At 38.9% G+C, this 17,140-nt stretch overlaps 1 protein-coding gene across 1 annotated transcript; it reads left to right on the top strand.

Moving 5' to 3' along the window:
- The first annotated feature begins 1,309 nt into the window (after positions 1-1,309).
- oma1 (OMA1 zinc metallopeptidase) lies at positions 1,310-14,179 on the top strand. The gene is made up of 8 exons (XM_030132140.1): positions 1,310-2,003; positions 2,701-2,929; positions 3,556-3,729; positions 3,889-3,996; positions 7,396-7,524; positions 8,590-8,664; positions 9,221-9,370; positions 12,087-14,179. Exons 1-8 carry the CDS (start codon positions 1,657-1,659, stop codon positions 12,417-12,419), a joined length of 1,545 nt encoding a protein of 514 aa, XP_029988000.1. The 5' UTR covers positions 1,310-1,656; the 3' UTR covers positions 12,420-14,179.
- Positions 14,180-17,140: the final 2,961 nt, after the last annotated feature.

Raw genomic sequence — 17,140 nt, 5'->3', positions numbered from 1 at the left:
CGTTTAACTCTGTAATTGTTCCATCTAAAATGGACATCTCAAGAAAATGTCAAAAGTAGTTGCAACTTGTCATGAAAAAGATGTCTGAGTTCAATTTAGTTCAGTTATAAAAGAGATTCATACCCAATATTTAGCAGTGGTGGCATGTAACTAAATGAATTAAGCAAATATGGACATACTTTATGTCACACTTTTTGCTATTTTGTACTTAAACTACATTTATGTTGTTGTGTTGTAAAACACTGAAAATGCTATATAAATAAATTTATTATAGTTATTATTATTTGACAAGTAGATTTAAAAAAAAAAAAAAAAAAGGATTTAATGTTTATTTAGCCAGGTGAGTAAGATGAGAACTGATTCTTATTTTCAGTAATGACCAGATGGATATCGGTTGGAACGATATTGTAGTTTTTTCCCCCGTTACTTTTATTAGACACTTATTGTTACTTGTTATTTATCTAAAGCAGGGGTCTCAAACGTTCGGCCCAGGGGTCAAATAAGGCCCGCCAAAGGTTCCAATGTGGCCCGTGGGATGAGTTTGCAAAGTACAGAAATTCCTCAGTCAAGGCTGTCAGACTCATTTTAGTTCAGGTTCCACATACAGACCAATATGATCTACAGTCAAATAATAACAGCAGAATTACCAGCAAAAAAGAATGCCTCCATATTTTCTTCTTGGTTTGATTTGAAAAAAATATTACATTATGCCTGTAAATAATGACAACTTCAAATTTTTGTCTTTGTTTTAGTGCAAAAAATAACATTAAATTATGAAAATATTTACATTTACAAACTATCCTGTAACAATAAAATGTGAATAACCCGAACAAATATGAACAACCTGAAATGTCTAAAGAAAATTAAACACAATTTTAACAATTTTCTGCCTGTTCCTCAGTGTTTAGTGTCTTTGTAGATCTGATCCATAATGCACATGCAGAAATGATAAGTTGAGGCATATTATTGTTAAAATTGTACTTATTTTTCTGAAGAAATTTCAGTTTTTTCAGGTTATTCACTTCTTTTTTGTTTGGATAGTTAATAAAAGTAAGTATTTTCATAATTTAATGAGTTTTTTTTTTTTCACTAAAACAAAGACAAAAATTTGGAGTTGTCATTATTTATAGGTTATTATGTTATTATTTTACTGGTGTGGCCCACTGGAGATCAAATCGGGCTGAATGTGGCCCCTGAAAGAAAATGAGTTTGACACCCCTGATCTAAAGGGTCCAAGTATTTCTCCAATGGCCCACAACTAAGGCCGGAACCTTCTACACGGAGTTGTTTCCGGGGGGAATCATTTAGAAGCAGGACCTAAAAACTACCCCCCCAAAAAACGAAACTTCAGTGAATGTAGGAAGATCTCGGGTATCAAAGAGATTAAAGAGTTATCACTTCTTATGAATTGGAGTTATAAAACAGATGTTTGGAAGAGGGGAAAACACGTGAGTCCACGGTTGTCGTGTAGTGGAAACCAAAGTTACACGAAGCTAGTATTTAGCGATGACATTGACAGTTGAGAGCAGAACATGGTTATCGAATATATTTTGAAGTATGATTTATGTAATCCGACGATTATTTCTACAAGAAAATGACGAATTTAAACACGTTTAGATTACAAACTGTTAATTTGTGACATTAGCAGCAGAGACAATGGCTCTACTTTGTGTTCATCTCGTAAGGCGCAGTCACTTCTGTGGGCTTTCTGCGCATGTGAGTCGGAACTTCCAGGTCCACGTAAACTCATCTCAGGTCAACCTTCAAAGAATAACTAATACTGTACGATTCCGAACTTCTCCGGCTAAACAGCCCGTCTTGTTGTTGGGAAATGGAAGAAAAATGTATTTCCGGTTCAGTCCCCAAAGCCCCTGTCCCCTGCCCTGTGGTCGGGTCTGTTCTCACCTGATCCACACCTCGGCCCCACGGAGAGCCCTGCCTGCTCCTCTCATATGGATGGTCCTCAAACCTCTACAAAAAGTCATGGCTATTATACTGGGAAGGTAGGAGATACGATGACAGACACTCCATGAATTATGTCTAATTACCCTCTGCTTATACAATTTTTTCATGTTGAAGTATAAGAGCAGATAACTTTAAATATGTCAAATGATTAAGTGCTTTGGAGCAGACAAATACAACTTTGTTCAAAACGTCATTAATACATCCATTACTGTTTACCCACTGTTTTGTATAATGTGTCATTGTATTATTTAAGTCTGTCAAATAATAATAATAATAATAATAATAATAATAATAATAATAATAATAGGCTACTTCATGTTATTTAGCTCTTACTAATTATCATTACAAATGGACTGATGTTTTGCAAAATGTCATTTTATTGTCTGGATTTTTAAAATATATTTCCTCATTTATTACAGAGATTGTATTGTTTAGCCACTGTCTCATAAACACTTACCATTTTATTTTATTGTTTTTATTATATTTTTTATTTCATGTTTCTTTTCTGTCTGTAATCCTTGATTCATTTTGTCCATGAGAAATTATTCAATGTTAAATGTTCTGTCTTGCTGATACTTCCATAGCCATAAATACTTAGCAGTTTATGTAATCTGCTTACAAGTTTTGTTATATAACATAATAATACTGATATTAAATATTTTTTGTTTGAGCTCAGTACTTAAAGACATATATCAGACCGTGTGGCATCTTTCTGTCATGAATTTCTTTTTCCAGGAGTATAAGGAAGTGGTGGGTGGCACTACCAGACAACCGCAGGGATCTCATGCGTGAATGGGCCTGGCAGCAGCGGTGGAGATTGGCAGCTGGGGCAGGTGTTACCATGGTGATGATAGCCCTGCTTCTCCTCACCCACCTGGATGAGTCTCCAGTGACAGGACGGACCCGCCTCCTGGTGTTCAGCAGAGAGAAGTACATGGAACTGACAGCTCTGACTTCGGAAGCGGTGAGAGGAAGAGGAAGTAGGAGGAAGAGAGGGAGTGAGGATTGAAAAGATGTGTGTAAAGTACAGCATGTATGGTGGCAAGGGCTGCTTAATGGATGAATGGATGAATAGATGAATACAAAATGAGAAGAATGTCATAAATTGTCTCTTTTATTTACACAATGTGAGAATATATCCTGGAAATTGATGTCACTTCTGTCTGAGGTTTGTGAAAAAGGATTGTTCATTGAGTTGGCATTTCAGTTCAATTCTAAAATAAGTTTAAAAGTGATGACAAGTAAGATACATCTGTGGCTCAGTTGGTAGAGTGGGTCGTCCAATGACCAAAGAGTTGGTGGTTGGTCCTTGGGCAAGACACTGAACCCTTAATTGCTCCCAGTAGGGTCTGGCAGTGCCTTGCATGGCAGCAGCGCTTACTGGTGTATGAGTTTGTGTGTGAATGGGTGAATGTGAGGCCTTGTAAAGGCACCATAAAGGTGTATAAAATGCGCTATATCAGTTCAGTCCATTTACCATTTTATAATTTAGATAAGGAATGCTATATCTTCTGCCATTGAATTAATTTAAAATATAAGACCATTGAGCTACATAAAATTCAGAGAATGCTTCATGTGTTTATTTGCCAGTATGTAGAGCAGTTTGCAGAAGTATTGCTTCCGGTGACTGACGCCCGTCACCAGGTGGTGGAGCGGGTAGTGCAGCACCTGGTTCAAAGGAACAAGGACATCCCTGAAGTGTCTGATGTCGCATGGAGTGTCCATGTAGTGGAAACTCCCAACATCAATGCTTTTGTCCTACCAGTGAGTAACAGAAAAATAGATGAAACAGCATGTGTCTCATACATTGCCTTCTATGTGCATGGTGGTGGTTTACAGAGGCTTTACTTCTCTGCACAGATTATAAAGAACATATGCAAACAGCATGTGGCTCAGGTTTGGATTATGTTTTGCTTTGTGCAGAATGGGAAAGTGTTCATGTTTACGGGGATGCTGGATGCTGTGACGGATGTTCATCAGCTCACCGTTGTTCTGGGACACGAGATGGCTCATGCATTACTGGGACATGCTGTGAGTACATCACTACATGGGCTGCATTGAGAGAATTACAGATACAGTACAGACAGTACTTTACTAATTCATTTTTCAATGCAAAATAGGGTAAAACTGGTACTTCTAGAGCAGTGTGAATGTTAGTGTTTGTGCTTAACTATCTCATGTCAGAATGCCTGACCAGTGTTAGACTTGTAATATATTCAGGGTGACCTTTTGTAAGTTCAAGCCCCATATAACTCTGAAAAGAGAAGTAATGAATAAATAAAGCAGGCAAGAGGTTATACTTGTCTTATGCTAAAAAGATATTTTTTCTGCAGTATAAAAGCATCGGCTGCTCTTTCCTTATATGTGAACTGATCATTATGTCTCTATTTTAATCACATGTGCCTACAGAAATTTTCTCCAAGAAATAAGATCTTTGTCACAGTATTAAGTTGCATTGTTCAGTCAGTACCCGTCTTCTTCCTGAGTCATCTGATGTTTATGTGGTGCTGTATGGTTTGAACTTTGAACTATGGTTTGAACAGACATGTATGTTTCCTTCAAACACTGACACATTTCTCACAGGGAGAACCAGTACTGTCAAAGTCTAAAATTTTCTCTACAGTCTTTGCCGTTTTCTTTAGATTTCCCAACAATGATGAGAATGTGATTAAAAAGAAAAAGTAGCTGAAATTCTCTATTATTTCTCTGACATTTATCATGATGAAAGTAAAGTAGTTGGACTAACGTGGTAGGACTCCCCATTCCCACTGATATCACGATAAAAATGTTCATGTCAGTTGTTGTTGATGATTATCACGATTTTATATTTATGTCATTATTTATACTAGTGTGTCGACCTGTGGGGATCCTAGGGTTCTAGACATGGTAGTTTTTATGCTTTTGTGTATTTACACATGCTGTACCGCATTTGTCCAGCAGTCACCGCCAAAACATTCTAGCCATAGCAACATGATTGTATGGCTATTGTATTCCAAAATTTCTAATATCTCCCAAAATATTGGTCTTATCAACTTGCCATTTTCGCTACTGTCTTCCTTGACCAATAATACATAAGTATGCCAAACTGCAGCAGTCATCTTTTTCCTCATTTTGTGTGATTCCCAAGACACACAGGCACACAAAGGCCTCTTGGCTTTTATAATATAGATTATTTAATAATGTGCATTTAAAGGCTGATTTTTCTTCGTCATTGAGAGATGAAGGAACCAAACAGGTATTTGTGCACTAAAATAATTATTAATGGTTAGAACATGACATATGTTTCAGAGTAAACAGAATAAACTCAAACTAGTGGTCATCTGTGGCCTAGAAGGTTGGAGAACCAGCTTGTGACCAAAGGGTTGTTGGTTCAATTTCCCAGACTGGCAGAGAAATTGATGTCTGATGTGCCTTTGTGCAAAGCACTTGCTCCCCAGGTGTCTGAAATGGGAGCCCACTGCTCCCACTTTGCAATGAGTGGTGTGTTCCTGCATGTTCATAGAGTGATGGGTTACAAGCAGAGGATCCGTTTTGGTGTGTGCTGCATGGATAAAATACTGACAAAAAAAGATGGTTGTTCTAAAAATCTATAGGTTGAACATATGATGTAGAAAAAAATAGTGTTTACTAAAATTAAGTAAAAACTAATTCTGTAATATTTTATAATCCTTTTATATGACAAAGAAAACAAAACTAACCCAAAACATTCAATAGAGTTTGGAGCAATGATACTCAAAATAGTATCTATATTTTATTACTGGAAGGTCTCAGAGTGTCTGTCTGTGTGAGTATCTGCACGGTTCCGAGAAATTGAGACGTTTTTAACTGGCCAATTTGGTACCCACAGTTGAGGAATGGTCCCATTTCTACATTAAATATCTTTTTTCTTTAACATTCCCTTTTTTAAAGCCAGGAGGGACTGATTAATTCACATTGCTAAGCAGTTGCCAAGGGAAGGGACAGGAAGCAGCCTTGCATGTCAGGAGACAATTGACGGGAAGCGCAGTACCACGCTGCATGATGGGAAATGAAGTTAAAAACAGTAACAACGCATTTACTAACCTCAGTCCCTCGATATCGGCATTAATATATTAATTGTGGTTTAAATTTCAAAGAAGGATTTACCAAACAATTATTATGTCAGTATAAAATATAGACTAGCATCTTTTCCCAAAAGTCAGCCCTCCCTAGCATAAAAACTACCACATCTAGAACATTTAACTCACTAGTAAAATTATAATATGACATTTGCCATTATCATTTTCAAGTCCAGCCCTCTGTGAGCAATCAAATGCCTGCAGTCAACGTGTCCCAATACTTTTGTTCATACATTGTATCAAAATGAAATGTTAGGAATTGTGAAGATTTTAGTTTAAATGCGTTTGGCCAAGGTGTGTGTCAGTGTCTGATCTCAAATGTACTCAGTTGTGCAGTACGGCAAAGCTAAGAGAAGAAAGCATGTAGACCTGTTGAAAAGGAGCAGTAGTTTGGCCTATTTTGAGGCCATGTGCAGACACCCATGTGGTGTGGGAGGTTTGTTGAGGTGAAGTTCATTTGATAGAAGCAGACCTTGCTTGAGGACGAGTCATTGAAAACAGTTAACAGTGTTCAAGAACATAGTTTAGTCATTTTGAAGTCCCTGACACACACACACACACACACACACACACACACACACACACACACACACACACACACACAGTAGAAGTTACAGCTGGAAGTCTGCCAAGTCTCTCCCACACAAGGCTATGAAATACAGTATGCACCAAGAACCAATATGTAAAGGTACCTGCATTATACTCTGAGATGTGATGATTATTCATCATGTGCCCCCTACGCTGTCTAAAAGGTGAAGTAATGGATGAAGTGGCATTTGTTGCAGTCTCCTTGCATCAGCCATTGGTAAAGTCCCAGTGACAATCAGCTCCAAACACTCTCTAATCCTGTCTGTGCTATGATGACCAAAGTCCTGTTGACCTAGGGCTCTGTCTTGCTTTATTAATTCTCCACAGATGGTTGTTTTTGCCCCGGCAATAAAAACCCATTCTTCTTAGTCTGAAAAAGTGTTTAATGAAGTTGTGGGTATTTCAAGACTTTAAACGTCCTCGGAGGAAATGCTTGAAGGAGATTTTAATTAGATGAAGGGAATGAGCATCGATGGGCTCGGTATTACCCAGTAGGTGTGCTCTATTGGATTGGCTTTTAAAACCTCTAAATCTGTTACAGCATATAAGTTCCACTAAAATAGATGGGAACAATCAATATGCTACAGCTGCTTTATTCAGCTCCCAAAACTTTTACCTCAGTTTTTCTCTCTCTATCTTACTCTGTTTTGTTTCACCGTAACCCTTTTTTTCCCCTCTTTGGCTTCCTCTTCTCCTCTGTCACCGCTTCCTTGTCATCTCACATCCCTCTGCTCTCCACCCGCAGGCAGAACAGGCCAGTCTGTCACATGTCGTGGACCTCCTGTCTCTTATTCTGCTGACAGCCATCTGGGCTGTGTGTCCACGAGACAGCCTGGCAATGCTGGGACAGTGGGCACAGGGCAAGCTCACACAGGTACGACACATTACAATGCATCATTTGAAAACATATGTGTGTAGCCGCTATGAAAGCACAGACGGTGGCCACAGTAAAAAAACAAAAACAGACAAAAAATGAGACTGTGGTTAATTTGTCAGAAAATAGGGTCAAGGACAAGGTGTTTCTTTGGATTACATCATACAATGTATAGTCGGCATCAATGAAAGCTTTATACTTGATTTTTTTTATTGTGGGAGCTTAATATATTTTTTCAAATAAGCTCTGTGTTGATTTATTGGCTGTACAATTCTTAACATATTTTTAATGAAAGCTGTGTATTTATTGCACAGCAAATGGTCACAATTCATTGGTCATCAACATGCATTGAGCTGTTACAATTAACTCAGCCAGAAATCACAGCTCAAATAAGTATTTAGAAAAAACAACAACAAAATAAGTGTAAAGTTTTCATTGATGCTGAGTATATGTATATATAATAATTTATTATGCAGCATGAATAAGAAGCTTAATTTGAAGAAAAATGATGCAAAGACGTGTCAAAATGGCATCCTAGAAGAAGTAAAAAAACATCCATGACGGCAAGAGCTGGTGTGAATCATGTGAATTTGAATGCATTGATAGTCAACTTTTCTTTTGTATTGTCCTTATTATGATAAATGAAGATTCTTAAAGATGATTTGTTTTATATTATTGCCTTATTTTAGATAGGGACAGTACAAGGAGACGGGAATACATACAGCAAAGGGTTGTGGGAAGGATACGCCATGACATGAGCAACAACAGCACTGAGTTAAAAATATTTATGTTAAATGAAATGTGTGAAAATGTGTAAAAATTAGAAAGGTTGTGGTTCTATGTTCTTGTAAAGAAAGAATGGAATTAGTTGTTTGATTTTAATGCTTAATAATGGAATGTTTTTGTCTCTAAACCTCGACTTCATTAGTATAGTAATTGGTCTTGCAGGCTTTTTTCTTAGCTTTGTTTTTTTTTTTTTTTTCCTAAATTATGGTGGTTTTCCTAGCCTGTTTTGGGCTTGCACAAACACGACTGTAATAAAATCAATCAATGTCTTCCTTTTAGCTGATGTTCAATCGTCCCTTCAGTAGAAAACTGGAGGCAGAAGCTGATGAAGTGGGACTGCAGTTGGCTGCTAAGGTATCATATACAGTGATCACATCTTTGTTCATTATTGAGGGGTTACTGATTAAATTGTATTTTCATCATTGCACAATGAACACAACATAAAAGATTTTCTGAAACAAGATTGGTAAGAGACACTTAATGTCTTATTTTTGTTCTCTTAAATTAATGTTGAGTTCATTTTTATTAGTTAGGTATTCTTATGCAATTTGTTCAAAATGATAAAGAAAATCAGTTTTACAGCAGGCATTGTCTACAGAGTATTTAGGGGCCTATGTTTACAGTATTCACACTAAAGGAAAAGGTGTTGGACCTGTAATACTAATACACACACTGCAAAATTAGCTTATTTATCACAAGTCATATTAATTAATCATATTGTGCCTGTTATGGATGATAAGGTGGAACTGTTCCCTCCTGTATTCTGCCTGTGCGACACTAGGTGGCACTGTTGTCAAAGTAAACTAACTTCAGCTAGTGCTCTGACAGGGTTTTGTCAGTACAGGGCAGAGGGTTACCACAGTGTTTTAGTGTGTGTTTCTGAGTCCGTGGGTTGTGTTATCCTTCCCAGGCATGTGCAGATGTACGAGCAGGCCCTGTATTCTGGCAGCAAATGGAAATCAGAGACCAGCTGAAAGGAGAGCCCGCTGTTCCTGAGTGGCTGTCCACACACCCATCGCACAGAAACAGATACAGTCAGTTGGACCGCCTCATACCTCAGGTACAGCCACATACAATCCAGGTTTCATGGACAAATAACAGCAGGGGGTAAAAATAGGTCTTTGATTTTCCTTTATTTTACCCCCTCCTATGTAAGTAAATACTCTCCTGCAGCATCTCCGTTGGTGTTAAATAAAACAATCCTCAATCTTACTGTGAGGAGAAAGCCTCACACCTGTCTTAATGGAACTAATGAAGCATCTGGAGAGATCTACATCCACCTGCAGACATGGCCATGAGGGCAGAAAGGAAGGAGACACATGGGTGGGAGAGGAAAAGATGCCAGGAAGGAAAACATATTCAGCCACACAGGGGCCTAGATGTCTGCATTAACGAAATTACCTGAAGGCTTTGAGTTTAGGACCTGAAAAAAAAAAAAAAAAGAAAGAAAGAAAGAAAAAAAGAAAAGAAAGCAGCCCCCACAGTAGCAGCTCAATCTCACAGGCTCACACACTGTGCTGCTTCTGTGGAGAGACAATCAATGGTATCTTAGGGCTAGAAGGAAATCAACAAGCAGTTAAGACAGCAACTACGGAAAACGTCAGCATCCACAATAATGCTGTGTTATGTGAGTGTTCGTCTGGGTCTTTGTGTCTGAGGTAAAGAAGGAGAAAGAGGGAGAGAGATTAACAAAGTGTTAGTTTGCAATGAATTTTAACCTTCAGCGTGACTTGGAATGCTGTTACGCTGTCAGACGCTCTGATCACAAAGACGAACAGATGGGTAAACCTCTAATTGTCCATCAGGTGCTTGTGCCGTTGAGTGTGTGCACGTTGTGTACTACATGTAGGTATGTGCCTGTGGGTTGCAGTGAATCCCTGTGGTGTGTATTGACCTCTGGCAGCAGTCGTTGTTGGGACCAGGTTGTAGCCACAGGCAGCGGAGTGATGAAGACTGTTATTTGGGGATTCGCCGGCCTTCGCTGTATGTGCTGGCTTTTGTTTTTCCTCTAATACCTTCCTCATACCAAACCATTCAACCCAGCAAAGCAGCACGTAAAGTATGAACCAGTTAACAGTAGAGCCCCAGCGGGTGAGAGGGATGCATAATGTGATGTTTTTAACCTTGTGAAGGGTGACAGCATCACGCTACTTAACCTGACTCTTCTGAGGGCACTCCATCTCCACTATTTCGCTCATCATCCTTAAGAAAAAGCACATTAACGCCACTTGTAGCATGAGAGGGAGAGCGTGTTGAGTGGGAAGTAAAGTGCATCTATGTGTTCCGAGTCTTGTAGATGATTTGATCGGTGAGAGATTAATAGGTTGGATGCTGTGTATGTGTGTGTAAGACAGACAGAAATTGCATCTCTAATTGCTGGCTGGTGTTTGAAAGTAGTTGTCACCACCTGTGTCTACCCAAGCTGTTTGCAACTGATTTCGTAAATAGGAGTCAGCTCCATGGATGTTTTTGATCCCGTCTCTGTCTGCGGTCCTACTTTGTGTCTCCGTCTTAAGCTGTATGAGCCAGTTTATCTCTGTATCTTTGTCTTTGTTATTTGTTGGTCTATTTGTTTGTGTCTTTCATTCTTCCTGTCTCATTTTCACATCACAGCTCTGTTTATGAAGAATAATAAACAGCAAATGACTCACCACTAAGCCAAAAGTTGCATTAAAAAAATGTTTGTCATATCCAATTCCTACTGCATTTTTTTCATACTGCTTACTGCATCTTGTTTTAAGAGCTTAGTGCGTAGTAGAGTATGTGTGCAGCTCAGTGTTTTGTAGTGTGATTCACAGGAGCGAGTCTGTTTGGAATAAGCCTGACATTGGCAGACTATGTCAGTTGCTGTTTCTCCTCTTCAACTACCTGTGTGTTGCCGGTTTCTAAGTTGCTACGTAATGCAACAACTCCCAAAGTAGCAACTACATGCAGTCAGTGTCAAGTTTTGATTAAGTTTTGGACTAAGACATGCACTAAGACTGACATGTTTGGTTCTTTGTGGTGTTTTACTTTGCAGGGATTTACATATTTTAATACTTCCCACGTTAGAAGTGTTTTCTATGTTGTTTTGCAGTGTTTGTAAAGGCACCGTGGCTGCATCCCTTGCATCAGCACTACCCAAGACTATTGCAAATGACTGGAAAGTTCTTGCTATTTCAATAGACCTTTCTCAGGGTTCCCACGGGGTCTTAAAAGTCTTGAATTTACAAATCTGTATTTAATAACTTAAAAAAAGTCTTTAAAAGGTATTAAATTTGATATGGTAGGTCTTAAGTTATGTTGCCATAAACTTCTTGGCTGTACTGTGTTTAAATGTGTCTGGGAAATGTCCAAGCTGCAAAGAAAGTAATATTAGTCTACTCAGTTACACCCGTTCCAATTGAACAATTTTTAAAATTGAAATTAGGAACAAATTATCGGAAACTTTGCAGCCCCCAGTGAGAAATGACTCAGAATGGTGGGAATCAAGGCATTGGAGTAAATAAATACATTTTCCTAAATTCTAGAAGTCACAAATTTTTGCCAGTATGGCTGTGAAATAGACTGTGAAATGGGCATTAAATTTAGCTTTAAGTAGTCTTAAAAAGGTCTTAAAAAGTCTTAAATTTAACCTGTAGAAACCTGTAGGAACCCTGTTTCTGAAGTACTGGCCCAGTGCTAAAATAAACTTTCAAGATAGGTCTAGAGTAAAGAAAAATGTTTTGTGTTTTTGTCTTGATGTATTTATGGATTGCATCTCTCTCTCTCTCTCTCGCTCTCTCTCTCTCTCTCAGGCTCTTGAGTTGAGGGATAACTGTGTATGCCCCCCCCTCCCTGCTTCAGACCCACGTGCCGTCTTCTCCAAAAGTGTCCATGTATTGTTGGAAAATGCCAAGAATCAGGTGAAAGGAGTGTCAGATGGGACAAACAAACCCCTGCCGCACAGCCCCGGAACCCTCCCCACTGCAGCTCTGCTCGCCCAGACTGTCCAGCCTTGTTCCTTAAATGTGGAGCAAGAAAGCAAAGTTCAAGTCACAGATGCAGCTTCAGAGACTGCTGCAGCAGGCCCAGCCCCAGCACCTGCTGAGGAGGACAGATCCCAGCACCAAGTGCAGTGCATCGCCTGAGGGAGGACTTAGAATCTATATGTGAGCAATGTGAATGTGAGCGATCCACTGGTGGTTACACTTGTCAGCTGCTTTATTTGCAGAACCATTGACTACTGTTTTGCTGCTAAAATTCTTTTCATCTTGGTGCATTAATTTTCAGAGCCCTTGAGTTCACAGGTGATGAAGGGAGTAAAAGGTTTCCAGTCCACCAATGCAGAGACCAAAGGTTTAGAGGCATTTCTGAATGAAAAACACAAAAGTAAACCTTCTACACATTACACATTCTTCATAAATCCATGGCAGTGAGGTGAGAAAAAACAGAGGTATTCAAATGTGGAGAAAGCGGTGGGAATAGTCAGCAAAAAAATCAAGGCCATGAGTAACCTTTCCCTCTGCTGCAACACAGAGAATGCTATCCCTGCCTAGTGACTACCAAGATGCCACATTAATTAGATAACCTAGGATGGAAAAATGCTGAATTAATTAGTAAAGCCTCCATACATTGCACAATTAATGTGTACATTATTCATTGACACCTGGCAGCAGTGGAGAATAAGCACTGTGTGTGCATGTTCGTCCACGGCAGACAGAGGACATCTACATTCTCATTATGATTACTGCATTCTCATGCCACACACACAGCACTTCTGCATACTCTAGCCTGAGGTACTTAATGGTGTAAATTTATGCTGGGTTGTTTGCAGTTTTTAAAACACAGTCGTCTGCACAGGAATGCCAATATCCACCATCAAGCAGTGAGAAATCTTTCATGGGATTTTTGTAAAATCTTATTTAACAAGGGAAGTTGACTGAGAAAACATTCTTATTTACAGCAGCAGCCTGGGGGAGCAGTCAAACAATGACTAGGGTGTGCAGTTATGGTTCATATCTTTGTAATCTTTTTGTGTTTGTGCTGAAACAAATAGCACACTTGGTTATGCCTTGAAATGAACAGAACTGCCTATTTTATTTACGGTGTGTGCTGTAGGTGCAGAGCCTGTATCCGCTTGTAGTACATTAGTAGACAGTCTCAGACCTGCTGATTTTAATGCATACAAGACCAGTCGATATTACAGTTTGTTTCTTTATAAGTAGCCTGTGATAGGTGGGTAAAGCTGTGCAATGAAAAGCCAGGGGAATATTGTTTTTTTTTTTTTTTTTTTGCATATCAGTAACTCAGCATAAATGTGCTCTGTTTGCAAGTGGGAGGAAAAAAGATGAAGAACCCTGGAAGAAAAAGAATCCAGTTTAAGTGGGGGTTTTATCTGTACTCAATCAACTGCAGCAGACATAGAATGTAGCAAGTGCATTCACTTATTTTAAGCACAAATTGGAGGCGCTTATGTCCTTTTTGTTTCTAAACACTCCATTACATTTCAGAGATGAAACTGTAATTTTTAATGGGCTACAGTCGTATGACAGATGAATGACATAACAAGCTTTTAAAATGCAACAGTGGTTTATAACCTTTTGGGCCTCTGATGTTTCACAAAAAGCAGTACGTTTTTAAGGTTACTGTTCTGATATTTATCAGTTGTTAACAGCTCCATCAAACAGGGAATTTTTTTTTTCTCTCTGAACTTCTCACGCAGTTTCATTTAAATAAATGGACAAATCATTCAGTATCTCAGAACTTTGTTTTGGTTTTCTCCTTTGTCATTAATCATGTGATGAGCACTTAGATTAATCTGGCCTCCCTGTTTTATAAAACCGAATATAAAGTAGTTGAAACTAGCAACAAAAGTGAAGCATCTCAATTGATAATCTAATGCTATATATATATATATATATATATATATATATATATATATATATATATATATATATATGTATGTTATGGGGTATATTGTGGAGAATTTTTACATTGCTGGATTGGTACTTAAAGGACCTGAATGTTTCTTCCACTAATGCTAAATGGGGATTAAAAAGTGTTGGATTATGGATATATATTTAAATGGATGGAGACTGTTGAGCACACACATATATGAGGGAGCAAAAGGAGGCAATCAGCCTGTTATGCATTGTATAAGAACATCAAAATGCTCACACTAACCCGTTAAACAGTGGGAGAAAAAGCAGAGATATAGAAGAGTCACTAGGCACATTCTTTTGAAGTGTTCACATGTTTTTGAGTTTATATGTGGTAGCAACAGTATTAACAGTTACTCAGTGATGGCAGGCTCCTTAGGAAATCCCTTGATCAGACAGATGTAAAGCCAGGAAATCTCATAGACCAGATTATACAGAGCCAGTTGTAATCAAATGAAAGCTACTAGAATTCCCATCAGCCTGCCTCATTGCACTGCTTTTGTAATTCCTGCCAACTGTTACAAGTTCTTGCTTGTCGAATGCTTGATCACTCTTCGGGCCTGTGATGTCTTGGTTTACTTAAAGACTTTCAAGTTCCTTTTAAAGCTGAAGATTCAAACGTGACCTTTACAGGATATTTAGATACATAGTCCCAGTTCATTCTGATGGAGACTTCCCATTTCCTGGTCACATTATTGTGGGTACGCTGAAGCATCTGGATGCAGCTCCCTCAACACTCTGAGAGAAATTGGAACATGAGCAGGCAACAGATGACACACTCACACCCAGAGGTAATTGTAATGAGTGTGATACAATACACGCGCTGTGCTGAGTAATTGTAGCCTACTGCTGGAGTCTAAACAATACAGCGACAGAGGGCTTAATCAAGGAAAACAAAGAGGCAGCAGTCAGTTGGATTGAAAGGACAGAAATAGAAAGTAGACAAAGTGGAACCAAGGGGCCTGACAGGAGGAAAGAAAAGATTATTTTATGTCCATCCTTTTGGTGTGTTCCCCATTCAAACCAAAGACATGGTTTTAGTATAAATGTAGAATGGGAAGTCCTACTCAGTGTGAATGTTCAGTTTGCATACCCAGCCTAAGGCTAATAAGATCCGTTCCACAAAGTGAGTTAGAAATCAGATGTCTACTTCATGTCTGCAAATTCACCTCAAGTCTGAGACTGTTTTGTGTTTGCTTAGTCTCCCACCCACTAGAGACATCAGACTGCTTCTGAGACCTCTGACAAACCGCTTGTAGGTATTTCAAGGTATTGACAAGCACAGCAGTGCTGAAAAGTAGAAGAAGGTGCAGTAAAAGGCAGCACACCCACAACAAAGAAAGTAGAATGAATGCTACGTGGCAAACTCGAGACGCTGTTTCCCCAAACAAAAACACTCCCAGAGAGAATCGGGGCAGTGAGAGAGCAACCCAGCACATCTGGTGTGTAGGAGGCTGAATGTCGTCCCAGAATGCAGTCTGGCTGGCCTCTGACCTCCCTGTGGAGTGTTGTTCCATTTCTTGGATCCTCCCCGACACACAGACACTCTAATATACACAAACAGCAGCTGGCTGCGGCGTATAGAGGGAATACGGTGATGGAAAGGCGGTTGTGTGGTGGTGGTAGAAGTTGCTGTGTCCTTCCGCTGTGCATTAATTATACATGTGGCATGTGGGTGTCTGATTGAAATGAATATTTTACTGCTTTTAATCACTGCCATTGCCAGAGTGATGGAGCATCTGGCTGTGTTACCTGGGTAATTAAAGATGCTGTTTCACACACGCACACATGCAAGTCTCAGAGGTTATGTCTGCGGTATGAGACAGAAGCACTCCAGAGGCTTACTAATGAGTCAAAATTAGATTTGGAATGTTTTAAAGAAATGGAGCCCATGGAAAAATTAAGACTGCTTATTATTTCCTCCATTTGTTTAAGTATGATAGCTAAAAACAAAAACCCTTCAAATACCACAGTCTTAATGGGAGTGGAGATGAGGTGCGGCCACTACTGGATGTAGTGATTTATTTCTGCTGTCTACCAGCCTGTTTTGTAGCTCTTTAGTTTAAATTTCTGTACACCTTTGTTCCCACTGAACAAACCTGACACCAGAATTTTATTTTTAGCAAACAGGGCAAAACGATTGTGCTCAGGAAGGATGGGGTTCTTCTCAGTGTAATTTAAGTAGGTTGATAACATAAAAACACAGCTTTAATGAGAACAAAAGTTGATGGTATAGTGTCACACCTCATTGAAAACATTGTTTGTACAGATAATGAATCCATTAGTCTTTACAAAGCTCTAAGCAAAATCAGAAAAGTAATAAAAGACATTCTATTGTACCTTTCTGACACAGAATCTGGTTAGTGGTTTTTCAAAGAAATGTGACTCTACTGATCTTAGTTACACCTCATTCAAAGCATCTTTTGTCCAGGTCATGACACTATAAGAGCACAGTATTTTAAGAAACTCAATTTCTTTCATCTCACAATTCACAGAATTAGATGAAACTGGAAAACAAAAGGTTTCATTAGGGACAAGCAGCTTTCATTCATTCATTCATTTTCTGAACCCGCTTTATCCTCACCAGGGTCACGGGGGTCGCTTGGAGCCTATCCCAGCTACATAGGGGCAAAGGCGGGGTACACCCTGGACAAGTCGCCAGTTCATCGCAGGGCAACAAGCAGCTTATTACTGCAAAATATGAGACTGCATGTCACAAAGTGAAGAACATACATAAAACACAATGTTTTTCTCCTACATTTTTTTAAAAAACTATTTCCTTCTTTTAATTGTTTTTCCTTCAGCCATTCAATCTAAGCTTTGCACTACAGTAAAACCATTTTTATAACAATGCTATACACTATATACACTACACACTTCCATATAATATATGGAAAATAATATTGGAACACATCACACCCACAGCTGGC

The sequence above is a fragment of the Sphaeramia orbicularis genome, chromosome 4 (assembly GCF_902148855.1).
Source record: "Sphaeramia orbicularis chromosome 4, fSphaOr1.1, whole genome shotgun sequence".
NCBI classification, from domain to species: domain Eukaryota; kingdom Metazoa; phylum Chordata; class Actinopteri; order Kurtiformes; family Apogonidae; genus Sphaeramia; species Sphaeramia orbicularis.
The sequence above is the reverse complement of the archived record's forward strand: the minus strand, read 5'-3'. Positions and strand labels throughout refer to the sequence as shown.